Source organism: Coffea arabica, chromosome 2c (assembly GCF_036785885.1).
Source record: "Coffea arabica cultivar ET-39 chromosome 2c, Coffea Arabica ET-39 HiFi, whole genome shotgun sequence".
Taxonomy (NCBI): Eukaryota; Viridiplantae; Streptophyta; class Magnoliopsida; order Gentianales; family Rubiaceae; genus Coffea; species Coffea arabica.
The window spans coordinates 7,765,147-7,784,949 of NC_092312.1; the positions used below are offsets into that span (position 1 = coordinate 7,765,147).

A 19,803-nucleotide genomic window follows, 5' to 3' on the forward strand; every position below is an offset into this window, starting at 1 on the left:
CAAGAAACCTCTTCAGGATGGAAATCTTAGCTACCATTCACGAAACAAACTCTCACAGAGATTCACAAACCACAAAAAGGATCTCCATATGGAAGCTGATGCCGCAAGAAACTATACATTCTTTAATAGCTGAACTGAACAAAGACAGCAAAAGAAGGAAGACTTGCTAGTTGTTTGGATGAATTTATTTTGCAACCTTTTTCTTTTTTTTGCTCCCAACTTTTATTTGGACTGTGAGAAGGTTTAAAGTGTAAAATTTAGGTTCGGCACCCTAGTAAATAGTGCTCTTATAAATGATTGAAAAACCAAACTCTTCCTAACAACTGCCCAATTTATTGTCTTGGAGAAGCTGTGGTACTAAAGCGTAGATGTAGTTTGGGTGGTCCTTCTTCTTTCTTTACAACTGTGTTAGCACAGCGCCATGCAGCTTCTTAGCATATATATAAAGCAGTCCTTTTGCTTCAAAACCTATCACTGCAAGTTTTTGAGTTTTGTGTAGTCTTGCAACATTAGTTGTAACACCATGTCTCCTCCTAATACATCCATTCCTGCCCTTTTCTTGAATATTTTTGGCCTTCTATGGGCACTCCAAGTAGGGGTTTCTCGAGTTGAGGGTCGTGCTTTCTTTGTGTTCGGAGACTCCCTAGTCGACAGTGGGAACAACAACTACTTGGTGACAAGTGCTCGTGCAGATTCACCTCCTTATGGACTTGATTATCCAACTCATAGACCAACTGGCCGCTTCTCTAATGGCTTCAACATACCTGACATTATCAGTTGAGTGAAATTCTAAGTCCATGCTCGATATTTTTACACCAAAAAAGAGCTCACTGCATAATGTTATAGGCGTCCGAATGAGCCAGCCAAGGATAAAACATATACAAGCATATCCGTACTATCTACTCAAGCTTCACTTTGCTCAAAATAACCATGATCTTGAGTGTCGCGATTACACAGTTCTGTCTTGATTTTCCTCATATATTTTTAATTTGAGGAAATTTTCCTCACATTTTTCACTTCACATTTGCCTTATCTTATCTTTTTATTTATTTTTTCCTGGGTTTGATTTTTTGTTGGTTTTTCAAAACGTTTAGGTCAAAATATTGGTGCATCAGAATCACCGTTGCCATACTTGGATCCGGAACTGAATGGTAGAAGACTGCTTGTAGGTGCCAATTTTGCATCAGCTGGTGTGGGAATTCTCAACGATACCGGAATCCAATTTGTAACTACTTCCTCCAAAACTAGTAGATATAGAAATTTTCGTGGTCTTAATTATCCATAAGCTCGCATTTAATTGTTATTCTGCCGTAGGAATTGAAGCAGTTATTTCTACTGCAGTATTATTGTTTCTCGTACCATGATCAAGGAACAAAAAGTTTGGTGCAATTTGCAGGTGAACATAATTAGAATCTCCTTACAGTTGGAATACTTCAGAGAATACCAACAACGAGTAAGTGCATTGGTAGGAGCCCAACAGGCAAAGCAACTTGTGAACCAAGCACTAGTTCTTATGACCTTGGGAGGCAATGACTTTGTTAACAACTACTATTTAGTGCCAAACTCAGCAAGATCACGTCAATATGCTCTACCCGATTACGTTCGTTTTCTCATTTCTGAGTACCAGAAAGTTTTGTCGGTAATTTGCTTACTTTGAACTGCTAAATTTTCTTTTCTTTCATCGATAAGTCCTGTGAGTTCTCTGCCTGGATAGATATTACTCCGTTTTATTCTTTAATTTGAATAACAATTAACATTTTCTTTTCCTTTTTACTTTTTCTGTAAATTGCTGTGGAAACTTATCAAATCTTGGTGATCATGAGATATTTGCTTTCTTAAATATCTGTACGTAGTAAGTTACGAATATAGGTGTTGAAGCTCAACGAGGACACTTAATTACTTGAACGTAATTGGCCCCCAAGGAAACAGAAGAAAGCAGTAGTCTGTTTGACACTCGAGACTAGAAACAGTTCGAACATTAAGTTGCATCCCAAGCAGAATAATTGCAGTTTTTTCCTAGCCAATCAAATAAAAAGGGAACGAAACAACGAAGAATAGAGAAGATCCATGTGCTGCTTTTTCTCAGAATATAGGTGTCACCTCCATTTTTAGATGATTTGTTCACGGGTTTAGATGAGAGTGATCTCACAGAATAATAACCATATACAATACGCTAACCACCAGAGAAAAAAAGGGAACCAACCATGCAGCCATGCATGCAACGTTTGGATGGGGTCGCATTAATAAGAGTACAGGTAAGAATAGGTATGGAGAAGTGCCCACCAAAAAGTTTCAAGTTTTGTGGAGCAGTTTTTTGTTCTTTAAGTGAACTAAGTCACATGAAAGATTTTTGACTCATTTATGGTGAAGGTGGTTCCCCCATTCAGGATAAGAAAATTACATCAGCATCTAAGAAGAAAAGATGAAATCGTTCCTTGCTGTCATGAAGGGAGCAGAGTTATGGCTCAAGCTAACAGCAAAATTTCATAATTCACGTTTCTTGAAAACTTACCTTGTCAAGAGATCAAGGAATGGTTTTTCAGTTCATCTCTCACTTAAACAACACATGACTCACAATCAAGTGGCGACAACGAGCTATTAGCTGAAGCATTTTACTTACCAGCCAGGAAATGGTAATGCCATGACATCGTCAATTTTAATGCAGAGGCTTTATGATCTTGGAGCCCGCAGGGTCATCGTGACTGGCACAGGACCATTAGGCTGCGTCCCAGCAGAACTGGCAATGCGCAGTAGAAATGGTGAATGCTCAGCTGAACTACAACGAGCAGCAGGCCTATTCAATCCACAGCTAATTCAAATGCTGAGAGGGTTAAACAGTAAAATAGGGAAGGATGTTTTTATTGGTGCAAATACACAACAGATGCATAATGATTTCATCACAAATCCCGGAGCTTTTGGTATGTAGTTTGAAACATGTGCTTCTTCTATATTACACCCTGAATTTTCAACAAAAACGTGATGACAAGAAATACATAAAACAGATGTAGCCTACTGAAAAGATATATAATTTTTTCAAACTGGATGCTGCGAAAAGACAAAGTTTCAATGTCACCTAACCTTCAGCGTGACTCTGCAGGATTTGTTTCATCAAAGGTGGCATGCTGCGGGCAAGGACCTTACAATGGGCTCGGGCTCTGCACAGGATTATCTAACTTGTGCCCGAATAGAGACCAATATGCATTTTGGGATCCATTCCATCCATCAGAGAAGGCAAATAAAATAATTGTGCAACAAATCCTGACGGGCTCAACTGATTACATGACACCCATGAATCTCAGCACTATCCTGGCCGTGGATTCTTAAACATATCCATGTTGCTATAAGTTGAATTTCTCTTTTGCTTTCTCTCTGCTCCTAGTTTTTCTGCAAAAAAATTAGGGAATTATTTTCACGTGTGCCGCCGAGGAGCTGCCAATGACCAGTTATTTGAGCACTAAATTAAGTGTAATGTGTTTGAAGTGTAATAATAGTCACAGAATGTTTTCTATCATGTCCTCCGAAATTTGTTTAGTAGACGCGTCCTTTCCCCCTTTCTCGTGGAGTATATAAACTGGATGACGCAGTGCGTCAAAATCAATTAGTGACACATCCAAAAGGAAACAAACAGTGATTCAGTGGCAAAACTGCAAAAGATTTTAATAAGACTCCTGCGAAATATATGCCCAAGACTAAGACAATCCCTTCTATCATAAATAAAGAAAGATAATGGAAAAACACAGAATATCAACTAAACTAGACTGTTCAATGTGACATGAGAATGGGGAGAAGACCAAACAGAGAACTGTATGCATTATCAAATCACAAATGTAGCATGGTTTGGTTTTGCAGTCAATCAACCAAACGCCAATACAGGCACCAAAGGTCTTGATTTCTCTTTAGCAACTGAAACGCGGTGGAGCTTCTTTGACCAAAAAATTGAGGAACAAATTTATCAGGCGAGGGCAAGAAGGTAGTCGTGGAAGAGCAGCTAGAAAACAATTATAATCTTCCCTTTCCAACAAATTAGAAAGGGCAACCTTCCCAATATTGAGGCAGATTAAAAATAGGGACCTTGATAGATGGTGAAGTAGCTCGCTTATCAAGTTTCCACTTCACAAGCTTGTTTCCGAAGAGACTATCCTACACAAGAATCCTTGTTCTTCCTTTTCAACAACCATCCCTGCAGCATAAGTCTGTCGCACCGTAAGAATAAATTCTTCCCGATTGTAATGGGACTCAACTCAGGTAGTTAAAGGGACGAAGGAAGTGATAATGTTGGTACAAATTTGGGCAAAAGGAAAATTGTTCAGTAATGAATTGAACTGATATTGCACTACGCATTTTTTTTTTGCTAAAACACACGCCAGTCTGTTGAAATCTTGTCATTGTTCAGTGTGTTGTTGCAATAATGAAATCTGAGATTGTGAAGGTTGTTAAATTTACCTGAGCCATCTCCTAGTTACTGGATTCTCACTTTGTTTGGATTAAGCACAACATTGATGTTTGTGGTGGCTGCATTTTCTGTGTCCCACTCTTTCCAACTCTACTAAAGCATGTGATTCAAGCGCATGTTTCTTTAGCCTTTTTAGATGGTCTGAAGACATTATTCTACTAATGGAGAATATGCTAATGCAACCTCCAGGACAATGAGAGATTTCACACCAGATGAACTTGTCATGTTTTGATCTTATCAAGCATTTCCACAATTGGCTGATACGACGCATGATTGCATGCATTATTTATTATGAAATCCACTGTAGAAGCATCGGCAGAGAGGCCCCTCTCAACCATTTTATGAATAAGCTCAACTGCCCTTGATGTTTCCTTGTTTTGAAGAAAACCTCGGATAATGACATTGTAAGTACAACCATCTGGACTCTGGAGAGCATCCGTTCTGTTCCATTTCTTGAAATAATGCATTTGCATCACTCATAAGTCCTTCTTTACAGAGGCCACCTATCAGAATGTTGTAGGTATGGCAATCAGGCTGCAATCCCTTGATCGAAAGAAACTTGGCACATTCCCTCAATGATGATGCTGTATGGCACAATATCAAGACACAAACCTGATTCTTCCAGCTTTTGAAGTAGGGCAACTACTTTTGTTGCACACCCGTTGTTACAGAGCCCATCCAATAGAACAGATTAAGTCAGAAGATCTGGAATTTGGCCATGTCCTTGCATCACATTTAAAAGTTCCAATGCAAGAAGAGGATTCCTAGCTCGGCAGAAGCCACCTATATGACTCGTGTAAGTGAGGGTGTTCGGCACCAATCCTTTGTGGGACATTTCATTGAAAAGTTTCAATGCCTCATCTGGCCTTCTCTTCCTACAGTATCCATGAATCAAAATGTTATAGGTGTGAGCATTAGGCTCACATCCTTAACTTGGCATTATGTCAAATACCTTCTTTGCCTCGATCAACCTGCTTTGCAAGCAATACCCATCTATCAACGCACTATAGGTGACTACATCTGGCATGATACCTTCTCGAATCATCATTTGAACCATATCCAGTGCTTCTTCAACCTTCCCTTCTCTGCACATTGCATCCACCATCACAGTAAAAGCTCTCACATCTGGTTTGATTTTCCGATCCATCATTTCATTCAATAGCCTGCAAGGTTCATTCTACCTGCTTGAACCACACAGGCCATTGATCATTGAATTAAATGTTGTCACATTCGGCAGGCCCCCTTTCCACATTATTCCTAGAAAGATATGATATGCCTCATTTACCAGCCTATCTTTGCAGAGACTATCAATTATTGTACTACACACCACAACATCAACCAGCAAATTTCTCTCTTCCATTTTCCTGAGCAACCTAAGAGCAGCATGATTATTCCCCACTTTACACAACCCATTTATGATTGTCCCACAAGCAATGGAGCTCGTTTGAATTCCTTTCACCACTCTATCACTAACATTAAACAACATCACAGCTTCACCAACTCTACCTACCGTAAACAAACCCCTGATCAAAGTGGTAATGGCAACACAATCAGGTTCAAAGCCAACTTTCAAGAATCTCCCAAGTACGCAGAAACCAAAATCAACAGTTTTTAGGTAGCAATAACAGTTTATCAATAAAGTCAACATTCTCGAGAATTCCCAAAGACTCCAACTTTTTAAGCAAAGAAATCACAACCCCATAATGTTCCATCCTTGTCAGTGCACTTAATAGTTGTGTGAAGTAAACAACTGATGGCAAAGGTTGCATTTTTATCATACGACTGAATAAAGTAAGAGCATCATCAGAACTCTTGAAACCCAACTGGCATTGGTTTTTGACATATTTTAAAATTTGGGTTCGGCATTTGGAAATGCTTTTGAGCTTCTTATTGCTGGACTGCGGTATAGCAATCAAATTACGAGAACAAAAACGATGCCGAAGACACGAGTTAGCCGAGAGATCAGAGACACGTAGAATGAGATACCCAATGGGGCTTGAACAGTCAGGCTTATGTTTTACATTGGAACCTATTCTTGAACGTGAAGAGGAGCGGATCGCCATTTTCATCATCATCAGCTCCCGCTCTCTCAGAAGAGATGGTCGAACTGAAAACACACATGATATATTCTACATTGATGCCCGCTCAATAACTCTATTCCCTTGTATTCTGAAGAAAAAAGAATCTCTTTGCTTCTTTTGTTTCTACTGATTATTTGCTTGAGAATTCCTCCATTTTCCGCTAATGTGGCTCCTTTTGATCAAGTCACCTCTTAATCTCTTATTGCTTTTTTCTCTTGTTGGGAAAGATGAAATTGGAACACACACACACACAAAAATCAAGGTTTCTATTTCAACACAAAACACATATAATAGTTCCTTATGATGAGGGCTCGAGTTGAAAAACTCAAATTTCCAGCACTTGGAACGCAGAGCTGACGAAAGTACTTGTTCGCTAAACGAGTCTGAATGTGTCAAACAGTATAATGTCAAGGTTTGATTTGAATATTAACTGCACTTTGCTCTATTGTAAGAGCCGTGACTCGACTTTTATAGGCTACTGAGTTGAGTGCGAGTCAGATTTGAATATAGTATAACCATAAAATTGAAAGTGAGATGAAATTATGGCTAAAATCCTCGTTAAGACCCAAGGAATACAAAATCACAAGTTAGATAAATACCTCATCAACCAGCATAAGAAAAAGAAAGGAATCATTAACGAAAAAAAGCTTCCACTGCAAGATGCAGAAAAATAATGAGCCCATATACAATGGAGGACTTGCTTGAACAAGATAGAATCCTTGTTTCATTCCTCAATGTCACAAATCCTTTTACAGTCAAAGATTGTAGTAAGGTCCTCCTATTATCAACAAAGCCAAAATGTTGATTCAGTTTAATCCAACGCCTGTCTGAAACACTAGAACACAAACGGTATCAAGGCCTTGACATTTTTCGGAAAGTTTTCAAATTTGGAAAGGTACCATTGCCTTGTAGCATAACTCCTTACAATCAAGTAGAAAGCGCAGCCAATGGCGCAAGAATATGAAAACAACGTTTGGGAGATGAAAGAAATCCCCAACAAGTCAAGAATCTCAAAAAGATAATGTGGGCATATGACCAAATCGAAGAGCCCACCAGTGGGAATTTTATAGTCCTTTTCATTCTTCTTCCTAAGTTTGGAAAGGAGGTAATGGTGATAAAAGTTGCCGGAGATTCCAATTAAAAATAGCAACAAGCCTAGGTACTTGAGATCAACCAATGGTTCTGTAGCCTCCAGTGTCATATGATGTATATAAATCATGCCTGTAGCAGCAAATAAATAGCTCGACGAAATAATCACAACGGAATCCAACATCATTCCACCACTGTATTTATGAACGAACAGGCTCTGCAAAACAAGAAAATGATACAATGAATTGGATAAATGAACTTCTGCGAATAAAAGTATGGACAAAATGTAAAGGTTAGCACAAGATAACATTAGTTCAAGTGTTTTGAGTCGTATCTATGTAATATGGAGCATCTATTAGTTGCACATGCCAGTGTACAGTACAATCCTACAAGCCTATCCTTAGTTAAAAGAACTGGATCAAAACATATGTATCACTTACATCTTGGTAAAACATGTGCCAATCATAATGGAAGTATAGGGACTTAACGCAGATTATCTTTCCTGATGATGATGATACACGATACATCTTGGAATTCCATATCGATGACGCTGAAGGACTTAATTGTGATACTCCCGAGAAGCTAGTTATAACAAGAAGTGTGAGCTTATTAGTGATGCTCTTAATACTGAGATCTTTCTTTTGTAAGACACAAGATTCAGCAACTGGTGGAAGCGTCCCTAAAGCTGTGCAAGATCTAGACATATAGCTTTATAATTTTTACATTTTCTGTGATAACAGTGGAGTCAAGATCTTGGATTAAAACTCTGAATTATGTATTTGTTTTGCAAATTTACTATATAGGATGATGACACTTCTTGCGGTCGGAATATAAAAAGTTCTATTGTATGCACACAACATCCCCTGTGCTGATGCAAAGTAGGCTATGTTCCTAGACCAGATTCCGGAACAGATTAACCGCATATCTCGTAATAGGAATATAGGATACGACTATTTCTACAAAGATCCAAACAAACACGAATATTGCAATCCGGAAGTTGGAAAAAATAAAAAGAACAAGAAATACAGATGCCATATGTGTAAACTAAGGTACCTCTAGGACCCTCTTGGAGAAGTGAATGGTAATAGCTAATTTGAGCATCAAGAACCTGATTCCACCACCGGGGAAGATCAGAAATGAAGCAAGACCCGCAACGGCTGCTGGGCTGTAGAGTAGAAGCATCCCAGTTCTGCTGGGTAGTTTGATTCCCCCTCCAGATTTCTGTGAATTGACGTTCCAGAATTTGGAGTACTTGAGGTGATTTCCCAAGGTTTCTGAGATACCCAAGTAAGCCAAAAACAAGAGAGTTATCCCAGATAGGGCTGTTGTGTAAATCGAAGGAGATTCTTCTTGGTACACAAGATCCTGCAACAGTTTCGCCATCTCTGCTTCTCCTTTGATCGATTTCTTTGAGCAAAATATTCAGTATTTATGCTTTAATCAACTAATATACGGATAATAGTGGAGTCTGCTCTAGTCCTATAAATTGACGAAGATGAACTGCCCAGGTGTGAATGGATTTAGGCTGTCATAACGACGGGGCTTACGTGTGTTTGTTGAGTTGTGAATCTTCTTCCGTCTTTCGCTTTTTGTTTCGTTGGAAACGGAAAATCTTCACTAACTTCGCTTCCACCGCCCGCTTCGTAATCCTGGACCGTGCCAACCATGTCTTAAAAGCAGCAGCTGTCTTACCGTACCTAAACGATGTATTTTTCCTCTTAATTTTTTCTTAGTAAAAAAGAGTGGAATGTAATAAAATAATATAGCATAGCATAACCCACAGAGACAGAGCATGAGCCAATCCTATAAAAATAAACACCAATAGCAATGAAGTTGAAACAAGTACAAGAGCTACAGATTTGGGAGATATCTGTTCTTTTATTCTTTGCCGAAAATGACTAACAAATGAGATGCATTTCTTCTCTTACATCACGGGCTTAGTGATTGGGATGTGCCGTAGGCGGCGCAACTGCAAGTCGGAACAGCCCATAAGATTCCCTCCCATTTCTAGTAGTATAAAATTATGCCGGTGATTAATTCGGTGATGGCTGATCGGCCCACAATTATTCCATCGGTTTAGGGAAATGGCAATCCTGACAAAGAATATAAAATATACCAGTCATAGATCAGGAATACATTATTGAAGCGGGAGGTGCCAAGCATGAGATGAGATCAACTGCCACAAGTCACGAAAGCATGATTTGACTCTAGTGTTGCAATTCACGTCTTCAAGAAAGAGACATGACGTCCCTTTTGGGATAAAATTGGAACGATACAGATACAGAGAAGAAATTCCATCGACTAGAAGATGTATGGAATGACAGCCTTGGTATTCTCTGAGAAATTGTCGAACTTGGACTGGTACCATCTCCTAGTGGCATAGCTCCTCCCAAGCAAGTAGAACATCGTGCCAAAAGTATAGGAAAATGCATACAGATTTTGAGAAATGCAAGACACCCCAACAAATCCAAGAATCTCGAAAAGATAATGCGGGCATATGACCAAATCAAACAGTCCACCGTGGGGAATCTTGTACTTGTTGTCACCACCTTCGGTTCTTAGTTCTGAGAGGAGGTAATGGTGGTAAAAGTTGCCACTGATTCCCAGTACAAACAGCAGAATCCCAAAATGCTTGAGATCAATCGGTGGTTCCGGAAGCCCGCTGGTCAGATGCTGAGCATAAATCATGCTTGCCGTGGACAGAAAATAACTCATGGAGATGGTTATTGCTGTTTCAACTTCCATCACTCCACTGTACTTGTGAACAAATAGTACCTACAAGTGAAGGGCAACAGAGCCAACCTATTTATAGTTCAGCCATAATCCTACATCAAAGTTGCAAGGCCAGACCATGTAGTTTTGGATTTCAATCACTGATTCAACAACATTGAACCCTTTTTTTTTTTTTTTTCTTTTGACAGGAGTACAAGGTTCGAATTTCATTTCACGATGATGGGATGAATTTTATTACAATCAACATAGCCAGTGGGACGAATATTAATTTATCTGTCGAGGAGGATTCGAACCTTTAACCTTAGCAGTGCGAGTTTAAGGTGCTCTCGCTGCCAAGGTCAGCATCACTAATAAAAAACACTAACCTAATTAATAGTAGCTCAATATCAACATCGAAGGGCGTTGTTAAGCAATCAGTACCATTAAACATCCTCTTTAACAGCAATCTGATGCAGAAATTCAAATGTTAGTTGTTATGGACCATCCGAATAATACCGCGAGTTATCTTCTGGATTAGCTCTAGATAGGAACGCAGTAGCAATCCTAATAGGAGGCATGTATGGCGACAAAGGGCGGTGGAAATAAAGAGAAGGTGCATGCAAGAGTTGGAGTACCTCAAACAGCCTCTTCAAGAAATGGATGGTCAGAGCCGAACGTAGCAAAGTAAATCTCAAACCCTCGAGTGGGACAAGTGCAAAAGAAGCCACGCCGGCTAGAAATGCAGGAGTATAGGCTACAAGCATCCCAGTCCTACCTGAGAATTCAGCCTCCTTCTGCTTATTGTCTCCAGTAACAGATGCACCAACGTTAAAAAATTTGGAATACCGCATGTGCTTCCCTTTGATTTCTTGGAATCCAGCATTGGTTAATGATGCAAAACTGATAACCGACATGGCTGAGATGAACAGAGAAGGCGGCGGCGGGTATAAAAACCTCAGCACTATTTCAGGCAACCCCATGTTTACCTTCCAATTACCTCTATTTTAAGAAGATCTTTTTATGCATGTGTTCGTTGGTTGTGCAATCGTAATGATACTGGAGTCCAATGGGAAATTGGCGAATTTGGCAATCAAAAGGATGCTAGTTTTTGGGATCTGAGAACCACGAATGCAGTCAAATGAACTGAGTGGGGTGGATGGTCCTAGGATTGCCAAGTTGAAGTTTTGAAGCAGAGCCAGATATTGTCAAATCTCAACTGTGCAGCTGCAAAACGCTACGCCGTCAGATGAGTGAGAGAGTAACGTCACCGATGAATGAGGACAAGCAGACTTTGGGCCGTGACATAAGTTTACCATTTATCAGACATGGCTCATGTACTAGTCCAACTGTCCAAGGATAAGAAATATGTTTTCACTTGCCAGTATACATATGGCCCATAATTTGATGTCTGCAAAATATTTTTACTTTGTTATTGACAGTCAAAAAAATTTTTTTTTTTTTTAAAGACAGTTTTTCGAAGTACGAGTTCCTCTTGGCTCCATTGCGGACAACATCTTGGGAGAACTTCTCGTAATCCAACTCCACTCGGTCGGTCAGAATTAGTCGCCAACCGTAAAATGGATGCGAAGTCTGTGATTTATATAAAAAAATATATATATTTCGGGAGCACTTTCGCTATTCCTTTTACAGTCTCCAGTCGATGGAAACCGTTTTACGGTACATGTCGCATTATTGTGGTACAAGAATCCAATAATTTTCCTGATCCCAGTCAAGACTCAAGAGTTGTCTGGTCCTCACTCCTCAGCAGTAATGCGGCAAGGTCTTGTCCAAATGAGACGTAACTTTCAATGAAGGATAAAATTTGTTATGTTTTTAACACTACTCTCTTAATGTATACATTTATTATTTTAGTGTATATATTTTTGGAGAGACAACAACTTTAGTTAATTGGTTAATTAGATAATTAGTTAATTAGATAAACAGAAATTAGTTAATTAATTAATTAGATAATTAGTTAATTAGTTAATAGTTAATTAGTTTAACTATGCAGAAATAGGTTGATTAGTTAATTAGTTAATTAGATAATTACATAAATAGAAATTAGTTAATTAGTTAATTAGTTAGTTAATTAGTTAAGCAGTTAATTAGTTTACTAGTTTAACATGCAAATAGTTTGTTAGTTTCGGACAGACAACAGCTTTAGTTAATTAGTTAATTAGATAAACAGAAATTAGTTAATTAGTTAATTAATTAATTAGATAATTAGTTAATTAGTTAATAGTTAATTAGATAATTAGTTTAACTATGCAGAAATAGTTTGATTAGGTAATTAGTTAATTAGATAAATAGAAATTAGTTAATTAGTTAATTAATTTAACTATGCAGAAATAGTTTGATTAGTTTAATTTGTTTAACAAATTAAACGTTGGTTTTGATGAAAATACTCAAACCTTTCATCTGGTAAAGTCAAATACAATTGGGGGTACTCTAGTAAATTCACGCATTTTTACCTTTTAAATTGGCTCCAACTTTTTCTAGGGGAGGTTAATGCTATTTCAAAATTGATAGGGGAGGTCAGTGCAAATGTCAGGAATCTCAGGGGAGGTTTCTGCAATTTTCCCAAAAAACAAAAAGGGTTACTGTGCTATTTAAGGACCGGGGCTGTAATCGTAAATATATTTCCCAATAGGCCAACACATATAAGGATGTAACGTTCGCTCATGAAGGCGTGGTCATTTTCTGCAACTAACAATAACGCCTTTAAGCTGCAGGCTGTGGGGGCATGGAGTAAAACCCTATGGGTTTGGATCAGGAGTCTAATATGGAAAAAGGGCGAGCGTAAGTGAAATACTCCATGCACCTGCAGAACACCAGTAATAAACGCCTTTAGGTTCAGAAGAATGAGGCCTATGATCGATTGGCGTTAGTTATCGTAAGTCCAAAATATATTTTTTTCTATAACTTCCGAATTAAATATTATGTTATATGGTTTGATCTAAATTTGTTTGTGAAAATTTTTTTACATTGATAATGTACAAAAAAGTTATTCTGACATGAATTAACTTTTTATGTACTGAATTCAAATTTAAAATTCAAATCATGTGTATATAACATATATCCAAGATTGCTAGTGTAAAAAAATTACTATACTGTTAGTGCATAAAAAAAATTAATTCATGTTATAATACGAATGAATTTATTTTTGGCAAAAGAGTTTCTTTTTTTTTTAAATTTTAATTAACCATAAGAATGACTAATCAAACCAAAATCATGCTGAAACAAATTTCTCGTTTTCTCCTTTTAAAGTAAGATATTCACATAATATATAGGGATTATATCAAGTATCTTCATGCTATCATCAGGACCCAAAATAGAATGGGGTATGATTACTGTAGATGTTATTGACTGAAAGAAAAAAATATTTTGAGAATTAACAAATTTGGAAGAATGATACAATTAGCACCCAAGCGAGTTGGAAGGTGCTCCAAAACTAACAAGAAACGAGATTAATGTATGAGACAATGGCAAATGCCCAATAAATAGCAATCTATAACCAACCAAGATTCAGATCAATCAACAGCTCTGCAAGGTCACCATTGAATTATGAAGAACAAGAACTTGCGAAGTATGTAATTTTCCTGTTGACCTTTTGCCGGAAGATATGGTCTGTACGACGCTGGATTACACGGCTGAGAGCATGCAATATGTACATAATTTAAAGACAAATGCTGTGTGCTCGCTTGATGAAGTGATTGCACTTATGGTTCAAAGACTCGGACTCAGTCGAGTCGTCACCATCTCGGTCCCTCTCGATACGATTCCGAGATACTTGACTCGTCGAAACGTCATCGTGAAAAATCGAAACGGCCAAGTCACACCGAATCATTCCGAGTCATCCCAAGTTAACTTGAATTTTTATTATTTTTACTAATTTTTTAATTATCTTTGTTTATTATATTTTTTTACAAATTTTAGAATATTAAATATTTTAAAAATTCTCGTCTCGTCGAGACCGCGACCGATATGTCGAGACCGATGTGAAACGGTCCAAGTCGCGACTGCGACTGCGACTTTGATCCATGGTTGCACTATAGAGTTAATTAACCTTCAGGCATTGGCATAACAACTTCACGAATTCTTATCTCAAAAGAAAAAAAAAAGATTCTTTTATTTTCTGAAGTAAGGAGCCTTGAAATACTAGAGGGTTTTTTGGACTAGACCTAATAAATAGCAACAAATCACATGTAGAATACTGCAAGATAACCTTTACAAGAGGTACTAGATATGGTAGTCAAAACCCTCATTACAAGCACCAATACCAACCGCAACATTACATCTTACAGTACTCCTCATTCAGAAGACATATGGAATGAGAGACTTGGTATTCTCGGGAAAATTATCAAACTTGGAACGGTACCATTTCCTGGTGGCGAAGCTCCTTCCCATCAACAAGAAAAGGGTGCCGAGGGTGAAGGAAAATGCATACAATGTTTGAGCAATGAATGACACCCCAATGAATCCAAGAATCTCGAAAAGATAGTGTGGACATATGACCAAACTAAACAGTCCACCTTGGGGAATTTTGTACCTTTTGTCACCTATGGTTCTTAGTTTTGAGAGGAGGTAATGGTGGTAAAAGTTTCCACTAATTCCCTGTAAGAACAGTAGAATTCCAGCATACTTGAGATCGATCGGTGGTTCTGGAAGCCCATAGGTGAGATGCTGAGCATAAATCATGGTTGCTGTAGAAGCAAAATAACTGAAGGAGATGATAATTGCAGCTTCAACTTCCATGCCACCACTGAACTTGTGTATGAATAGGACCTAAGCATAAGGAAGCCAACTGTAAAATTAGCAGTTCGTACTCTTGAAACTTTTAGCAAAAAACAGATTTTAATCTGTTTCTTAATGTTTTTAAATAAATAATTATTAATTCATTAATATTTTTTATTTCACCAAAAAAAATATTTCCCAAAAGAAAGAATAGATTCACAAAACTATTTGCAATTTCAATCCCTTTGAAAGCCCTTCAAACCCTTACATATTGTCAATATCAAGAAGCGCCAGAATATTTTTGCAGTTATACTTAAATTGGAAAGCAGGATTCATCCATCCAAACATGTTATATTATTCTCTACGTTGGGTCGGTGTAATATAATTTTACGTGTATATATATTATATATGTGGAGGAACAAAAGAGAACTGCATGCAAATGGAGTACCTCAAAGACCCTCTTGGAAAAATGGATGGTTAGAGCCAGACGAAGCAAATCAAATCTCGGTCCCTCATCTGGGAAAAGAGCGAAAGAAGCCACACTGGCGAGTAGCGCAGGAGAGTAAAAAATAAGCATCCCAATTCTACCAGAGAGTTTGGCTTTCTTATCAGCGGAAGATGTCTTGACAGAACCAGCATTAAAGAACTTGGCATATTGCATGTTTTTCCCTTTGCTTTCCATGAATCCTGAATTTGCTAATGATGCAAAATTGATGATAGACATGGCTGAGATGAAAAACGAAGATGGCGGAGAGTAGAAGAAGCTTAGCAACAACTCAGTCAACACCATCTTTTCCCTAATCTTTTCACTCTACTTGTGAAATGGGTTAATTTGTGTGCATGTATGCGCAGGATTTACAGGACTAAAAACAGTGAAGAGCCATCCACAACTTATGTATAGATAGGCACACAAAACTTTTCTTGTGTTCATCGAAGGACATTTGTAGGTGCATGTACTCAGTAAGACCTAATTAGTAGTCCTTTTGTGTCTCTTTTTAATTTCAAAGAACTCATCTCGAATTTTCTGGACCAGATACTTCGTGTGAAAATAGGAAACGACTAAATATAAAAGATACATCTAAATCTCATGCATTGATGACTTAAAAGTGTACTACAGTCTGTGTATGCATTACTTCTTTTATATATATACACAGATATTATATAGATATATGTGTGTGCGTGTACACTCATCTAAAGAATAAAATGCATTAATACTGAATCATATAGAATCATATATGCATGTATGTATGCCAAAGCTATATATGTATTTATACAAGGATATTAAATCTGCCATTGGCAACTAATCAAGTTAATAGTGGTAAATATTTCCAGACCCTTTAATTTAGGGCTTATTCTCGATTGATTATATTAAGTGATTTTAACATAAGATTTTTGATAATCAATTTTTTAATGTCCTCATTAGTTTTTGTATTTAGATTATAGATTTTATAATCTATAAAAAAAAAAAAGTAACGGTTGCTAATTATTCTCCGCAATCACTTTCCATCTAAAGCAAACGAGAATAAGGCTTTAATCTTTGGTTAGTTGACTTGGAAAGAGTGATTTGGAAGAAATGAAACTCTGTAATTATTACCTAGAAAGCACATTGTGTAATCCCCTAGGTTTTTTTTTTTTTTGAGGAGTTTTGCTACAAATGAATCCAGTTGCAGTCCCCCCTGTTCCCTTTGCTGTTTTTTTTTTTTTTTTTTTTTTTTGTCGAAACGATAGGATTCCTATAATCTAAACTAGCCTATTCTAGGGGAGGAGGGAGGGGACTCGATGTGAGTAGAAACTCCATCGAAAAAGGCCAAAGAAGACCGTCGCATGTGGCTGTTCCCTTTGCTGTTGCTTGACCCGAAACAAAATCAAAACGTCAGAGAAAAGCAAAAATGGCTTTGCTGCAGAAATACATGACATAAATTATATCAATTACAATTACAATCGTTTTGTGAGAACCGAAAAAATCAATCATTCATTCCAACCCATTTGGTATTTACTTCAACTGAAAATACATAGATTTGATTATAACTGAAAGAGAAAGCTCCCATTTTCCTTCTTCATAGATAATGGGCCTTCCCTCCATTGCTCTCCCGACTAAGCTAACGGTCATAACTACCGTAACCGCCACTTCAACTCCCGAACTGCAGAGGAAAAACCACAAACCCCTAAACTCAACCTTCAAATCCTTATCCAAATCAGGAAAATTAGACGAAGCCCTTCGGCTAATTGAATTCCAACAATTCAGGAACCTCGAAGTCGAGTCCTGCACCACTTTTCTCCATGCCTGCATTTCCACAAAATCATTACAGCACGGCCAAAGACTGTACAAGCACCTCCCCAGCACCCTCCTCAACAGCCCCATTGTAAAATCTAAATTCATTACTCTTTTCTCCGTCTGTGGCCAGCTCGACGAGGCTCGTCGAATTTTTCAACATGGGTTTCCGATTGATGACTTGCCCGATTCAGTTTGGGTGGCTATGGGCATTGGGTACTCGAGAAATGGGCTTTCCAAGGAAGCTCTCCTTCTTTATTGTGAAATGGTGTCCCGGGGCATTGAGCCAGGAAATTTTGCTCTTTCTGTGGCAGTTAAAGCTTGTTCAGACCTGCTAGAGTTAAGGGTGGGGAGAGCTGTTCATGGTCAGATTATAAAGGCAAAAAATGAGCCTGATCAAGTGGTGTACAATTCTTTACTACGGCTGTACACCGAGTGCGGGTGCTTTGACGAGGTGTTGAAGGTGTTTGAAGGAATGCCACAAAGGAATGTTGTGTCCTGGAACTCAATCATTATGGGGTTTGTAAAGAGAGAGAACGTTTTCGAGGCACTCGAAACTTTTCGAAAAATGCAGAGGGTAGGAGTGGGTTTTAGCTGGGTTAGTTTGACTACCATTTTACCTGTCTGTGCTCGGGTTACTTCTACTTACTGTGGGAAAGAGATTCACGCTCAGATTGTGAAATCGAGTAAAATGCCAGATGTTCTAGTTCTAAATTCGCTTATTGATATGTATGCCAAATGTGGGTTGGTAGAATACTGTAGGAGAGTGTTTGACAGAATCGAGTACAAGGATTTAACATCATGGAACACTATGTTGAATGGATATGCTATCAATGGGGACATGGAAAAAGCAATTACTTTGTTTAACGAGATGATTGGTCGTGGAATTTGTCCAGATGAGGTAACATGGGTTGCCCTGTTGTCGGGTTGTAGCCACAGAGGGCTTGTAGATCAGGGGAAAGTATTGTTTGAAAGAATGGTTACAGAGTTTCATATTCATCCCAATTTAGAGCATTATGCTTGTTTGGTGGATTTATTGGGCAGAGCTGGGAGAATTGAAGAGGCTCTAGAGATAGTGAAAAGTATGCCTGTGAAGCCAAGTGGTAGCATTTGGGGTTCTTTGCTCAATGCCTGCAGAATTCATGGCAAGATCTCTCCTGTTGATTTTATAGCAAAGGAACTGTTGGAGATTGAACCAGATAATCCAGGGAACTATGTTATGCTTTCCAATATTTATGCAAATGCAGGGATGTGGAAGGGAGTTAACAAGATGAGAGAGATGATGGAAAAGAGAGGCATCAAGAAGGAGGCAGGATGCAGCTGGATGTATGTTAAAAATAGAATACATACTTTCGTCGCTGGTGGTGGGTTTGAATTTCGCAATTCAGAAGAGTATAAGAAAGTTCATGATGAGTTGGTGAAAGCTTTGGAAGACGTTGGATATAGACCTGATACACGTGTTGTTCTTCATGACGTGGGTGAGGACTTGAAGGCAGAGTTGGTATGTGGTCATAGCGAAAAGATAGCCACAATATTTGGGCTTATTAATTGTGGCTCTGCAATGCCGATCAGGATCACCAAGAATCTTCGTGTTTGTGCAGATTGTCATTCTTGGATGAAATATGTTTCCAAAGCAACATCTAGGAAAATAATTTTGAGAGACACCAATCGCTTCCACCACTTCGATAAAGGGACATGCTCTTGCAATGATTATTGGTGATTACATTCTTTTGTCAGAGTAACATCTTAGAAATGAGTTTCGCCTAGTATATGATCTTCATCCAGAGTAGTTCGCTCCTATATTCGTGGTGATCCAAAGTCACGCCTAATTACAGTTAACGACCGTGCCAACTTAAGTGCTATGTGATCCTTCTCCTACTAAACTGCTGTGGGGATGGGCAAAGGTTCTGATGTCTGGATGACCGAATGCGACATTAAAACACAGCATTTCTGGAAAGAGGTGTTCTGAAATTGATGTGTGAAAGCCAGCCATTTTCGCCGTTTCTACAAAACTACAAGCTTGCTTTAAAGATGTTCTTGGAATTGGATTCTTAGTGCTGGAGTTCTGCAAAGAAGTTCTCGTGAGTCAGGGAATTCAACATTTTTGGGCTAGAGGATGCAGTTTAATGTCATAGAAAAGGTAATTTTCCAAAGCTGTTGGTATTTATTTCAAGTACTAGATTAATTATGACATACAATCCCCAACTTGCTTGATTCAATATGCAAAGCCCTTACAGAGGACATGGGTGAAGACATGTCATATCATCCAAGGCAATGGAGAATGATTGACTCAGTACATACAATTACTGCAACCTCAATTCTTTCGCAGGCTTATATAAAGATACAGGACGCATTTCTCCTACTATTTCTTCTTCTTTTTTTCTTTTTATACTCGAGACATAATTATCGCTGCATTTGCAAATATGTAAATAATACGTTTATCCTATATCATGAATATGACC

General features: G+C 38.2%; 5 protein-coding genes and 1 pseudogene across 5 annotated transcripts; 2 read left to right on the forward strand and 4 right to left on the reverse strand.

The window, feature by feature from the left end:
* Positions 1-402: 402 nt before the first annotated feature.
* LOC140034984 (GDSL esterase/lipase At5g33370-like) lies at positions 403-3,511 on the forward strand. Its single transcript, XM_072074045.1, has 5 exons — positions 403-776; positions 1,095-1,225; positions 1,397-1,639; positions 2,666-2,918; positions 3,098-3,511. The coding sequence occupies exons 1-5, from the start codon at positions 524-526 to the stop codon at positions 3,322-3,324; spliced, it is 1,107 nt and encodes a 368-aa protein (XP_071930146.1). The 5' UTR covers positions 403-523; the 3' UTR covers positions 3,325-3,511.
* Positions 3,512-5,144: 1,633 nt separating this feature from the next.
* LOC140035482 (uncharacterized) lies at positions 5,145-6,516 on the reverse strand (annotated as a pseudogene).
* Positions 6,517-7,167: 651 nt separating this feature from the next.
* Positions 7,168-9,284, reverse strand: LOC140034986 (uncharacterized). The gene is made up of 2 exons (XM_072074047.1): positions 8,677-9,284; positions 7,168-7,840 (listed from the first exon to the last, which is right to left on the reverse strand). Exons 1-2 carry the CDS (start codon positions 9,004-9,006, stop codon positions 7,370-7,372), a joined length of 801 nt encoding a protein of 266 aa, XP_071930148.1. The 5' UTR covers positions 9,007-9,284; the 3' UTR covers positions 7,168-7,369.
* Positions 9,285-9,850: 566 nt separating this feature from the next.
* On the reverse strand, positions 9,851-11,584 carry LOC140034985 (uncharacterized). Its single transcript, XM_072074046.1, has 2 exons — positions 10,971-11,584; positions 9,851-10,398 (listed from the first exon to the last, which is right to left on the reverse strand). The coding sequence occupies exons 1-2, from the start codon at positions 11,313-11,315 to the stop codon at positions 9,925-9,927; spliced, it is 819 nt and encodes a 272-aa protein (XP_071930147.1). The 5' UTR covers positions 11,316-11,584; the 3' UTR covers positions 9,851-9,924.
* Positions 11,585-14,649: 3,065 nt separating this feature from the next.
* On the reverse strand, positions 14,650-15,859 carry LOC140035483 (uncharacterized). Its single transcript, XM_072076723.1, has 2 exons — positions 15,518-15,859; positions 14,650-15,120 (listed from the first exon to the last, which is right to left on the reverse strand). Exons 1-2 carry the CDS (start codon positions 15,857-15,859, stop codon positions 14,650-14,652), a joined length of 813 nt encoding a protein of 270 aa, XP_071932824.1.
* A 998-nt stretch (positions 15,860-16,857) lies between these two features.
* Positions 16,858-19,703, forward strand: LOC140034988 (pentatricopeptide repeat-containing protein At3g14330-like). The gene has a single exon (XM_072074048.1). It carries the CDS (start codon positions 17,136-17,138, stop codon positions 19,059-19,061), a length of 1,926 nt encoding a protein of 641 aa, XP_071930149.1. The 5' UTR covers positions 16,858-17,135; the 3' UTR covers positions 19,062-19,703.
* The last annotated feature ends 100 nt before the right edge of the window (positions 19,704-19,803 follow it).

What these genes read in the sequence shown, in the direction of transcription:
- LOC140034988 (XM_072074048.1), top strand. Translation starts at nt 17,136, where the DNA reads ATGGGCCTTCCCTCCATTGCTCTCCCGACTAAGCTAACGGTCATAACT.
- LOC140034986 (XM_072074047.1), bottom strand. Translation starts at nt 9,006, where the DNA reads ATGGCGAAACTGTTGCAGGATCTTGTGTACCAAGAAGAATCTCCTTCG. An exon ending in TCTCCAAGAGGGTCCTAGAG is followed by an intron (nt 7,841 to 8,676) that starts GTACCTTAGTTT and finishes CTTGTTTTGCAG; the next exon opens with AGCCTGTTCGTTCATAAATA.
- LOC140034984 (XM_072074045.1), top strand. Translation starts at nt 524, where the DNA reads ATGTCTCCTCCTAATACATCCATTCCTGCCCTTTTCTTGAATATTTTT. An exon ending in ACGATACCGGAATCCAATTT is followed by an intron (nt 1,226 to 1,396) that starts GTAACTACTTCC and finishes TGCAATTTGCAG; the next exon opens with GTGAACATAATTAGAATCTC. An exon ending in CACAAATCCCGGAGCTTTTG is followed by an intron (nt 2,919 to 3,097) that starts GTATGTAGTTTG and finishes GTGACTCTGCAG; the next exon opens with GATTTGTTTCATCAAAGGTG.
- LOC140035483 (XM_072076723.1), bottom strand. Translation starts at nt 15,859, where the DNA reads ATGGTGTTGACTGAGTTGTTGCTAAGCTTCTTCTACTCTCCGCCATCT. An exon ending in TTTCCAAGAGGGTCTTTGAG is followed by an intron (nt 15,121 to 15,517) that starts GTACTCCATTTG and finishes CCTTATGCTTAG; the next exon opens with GTCCTATTCATACACAAGTT.
- LOC140034985 (XM_072074046.1), bottom strand. Translation starts at nt 11,315, where the DNA reads ATGGGGTTGCCTGAAATAGTGCTGAGGTTTTTATACCCGCCGCCGCCT. An exon ending in TCTTGAAGAGGCTGTTTGAG is followed by an intron (nt 10,399 to 10,970) that starts GTACTCCAACTC and finishes CTTCACTTGTAG; the next exon opens with GTACTATTTGTTCACAAGTA.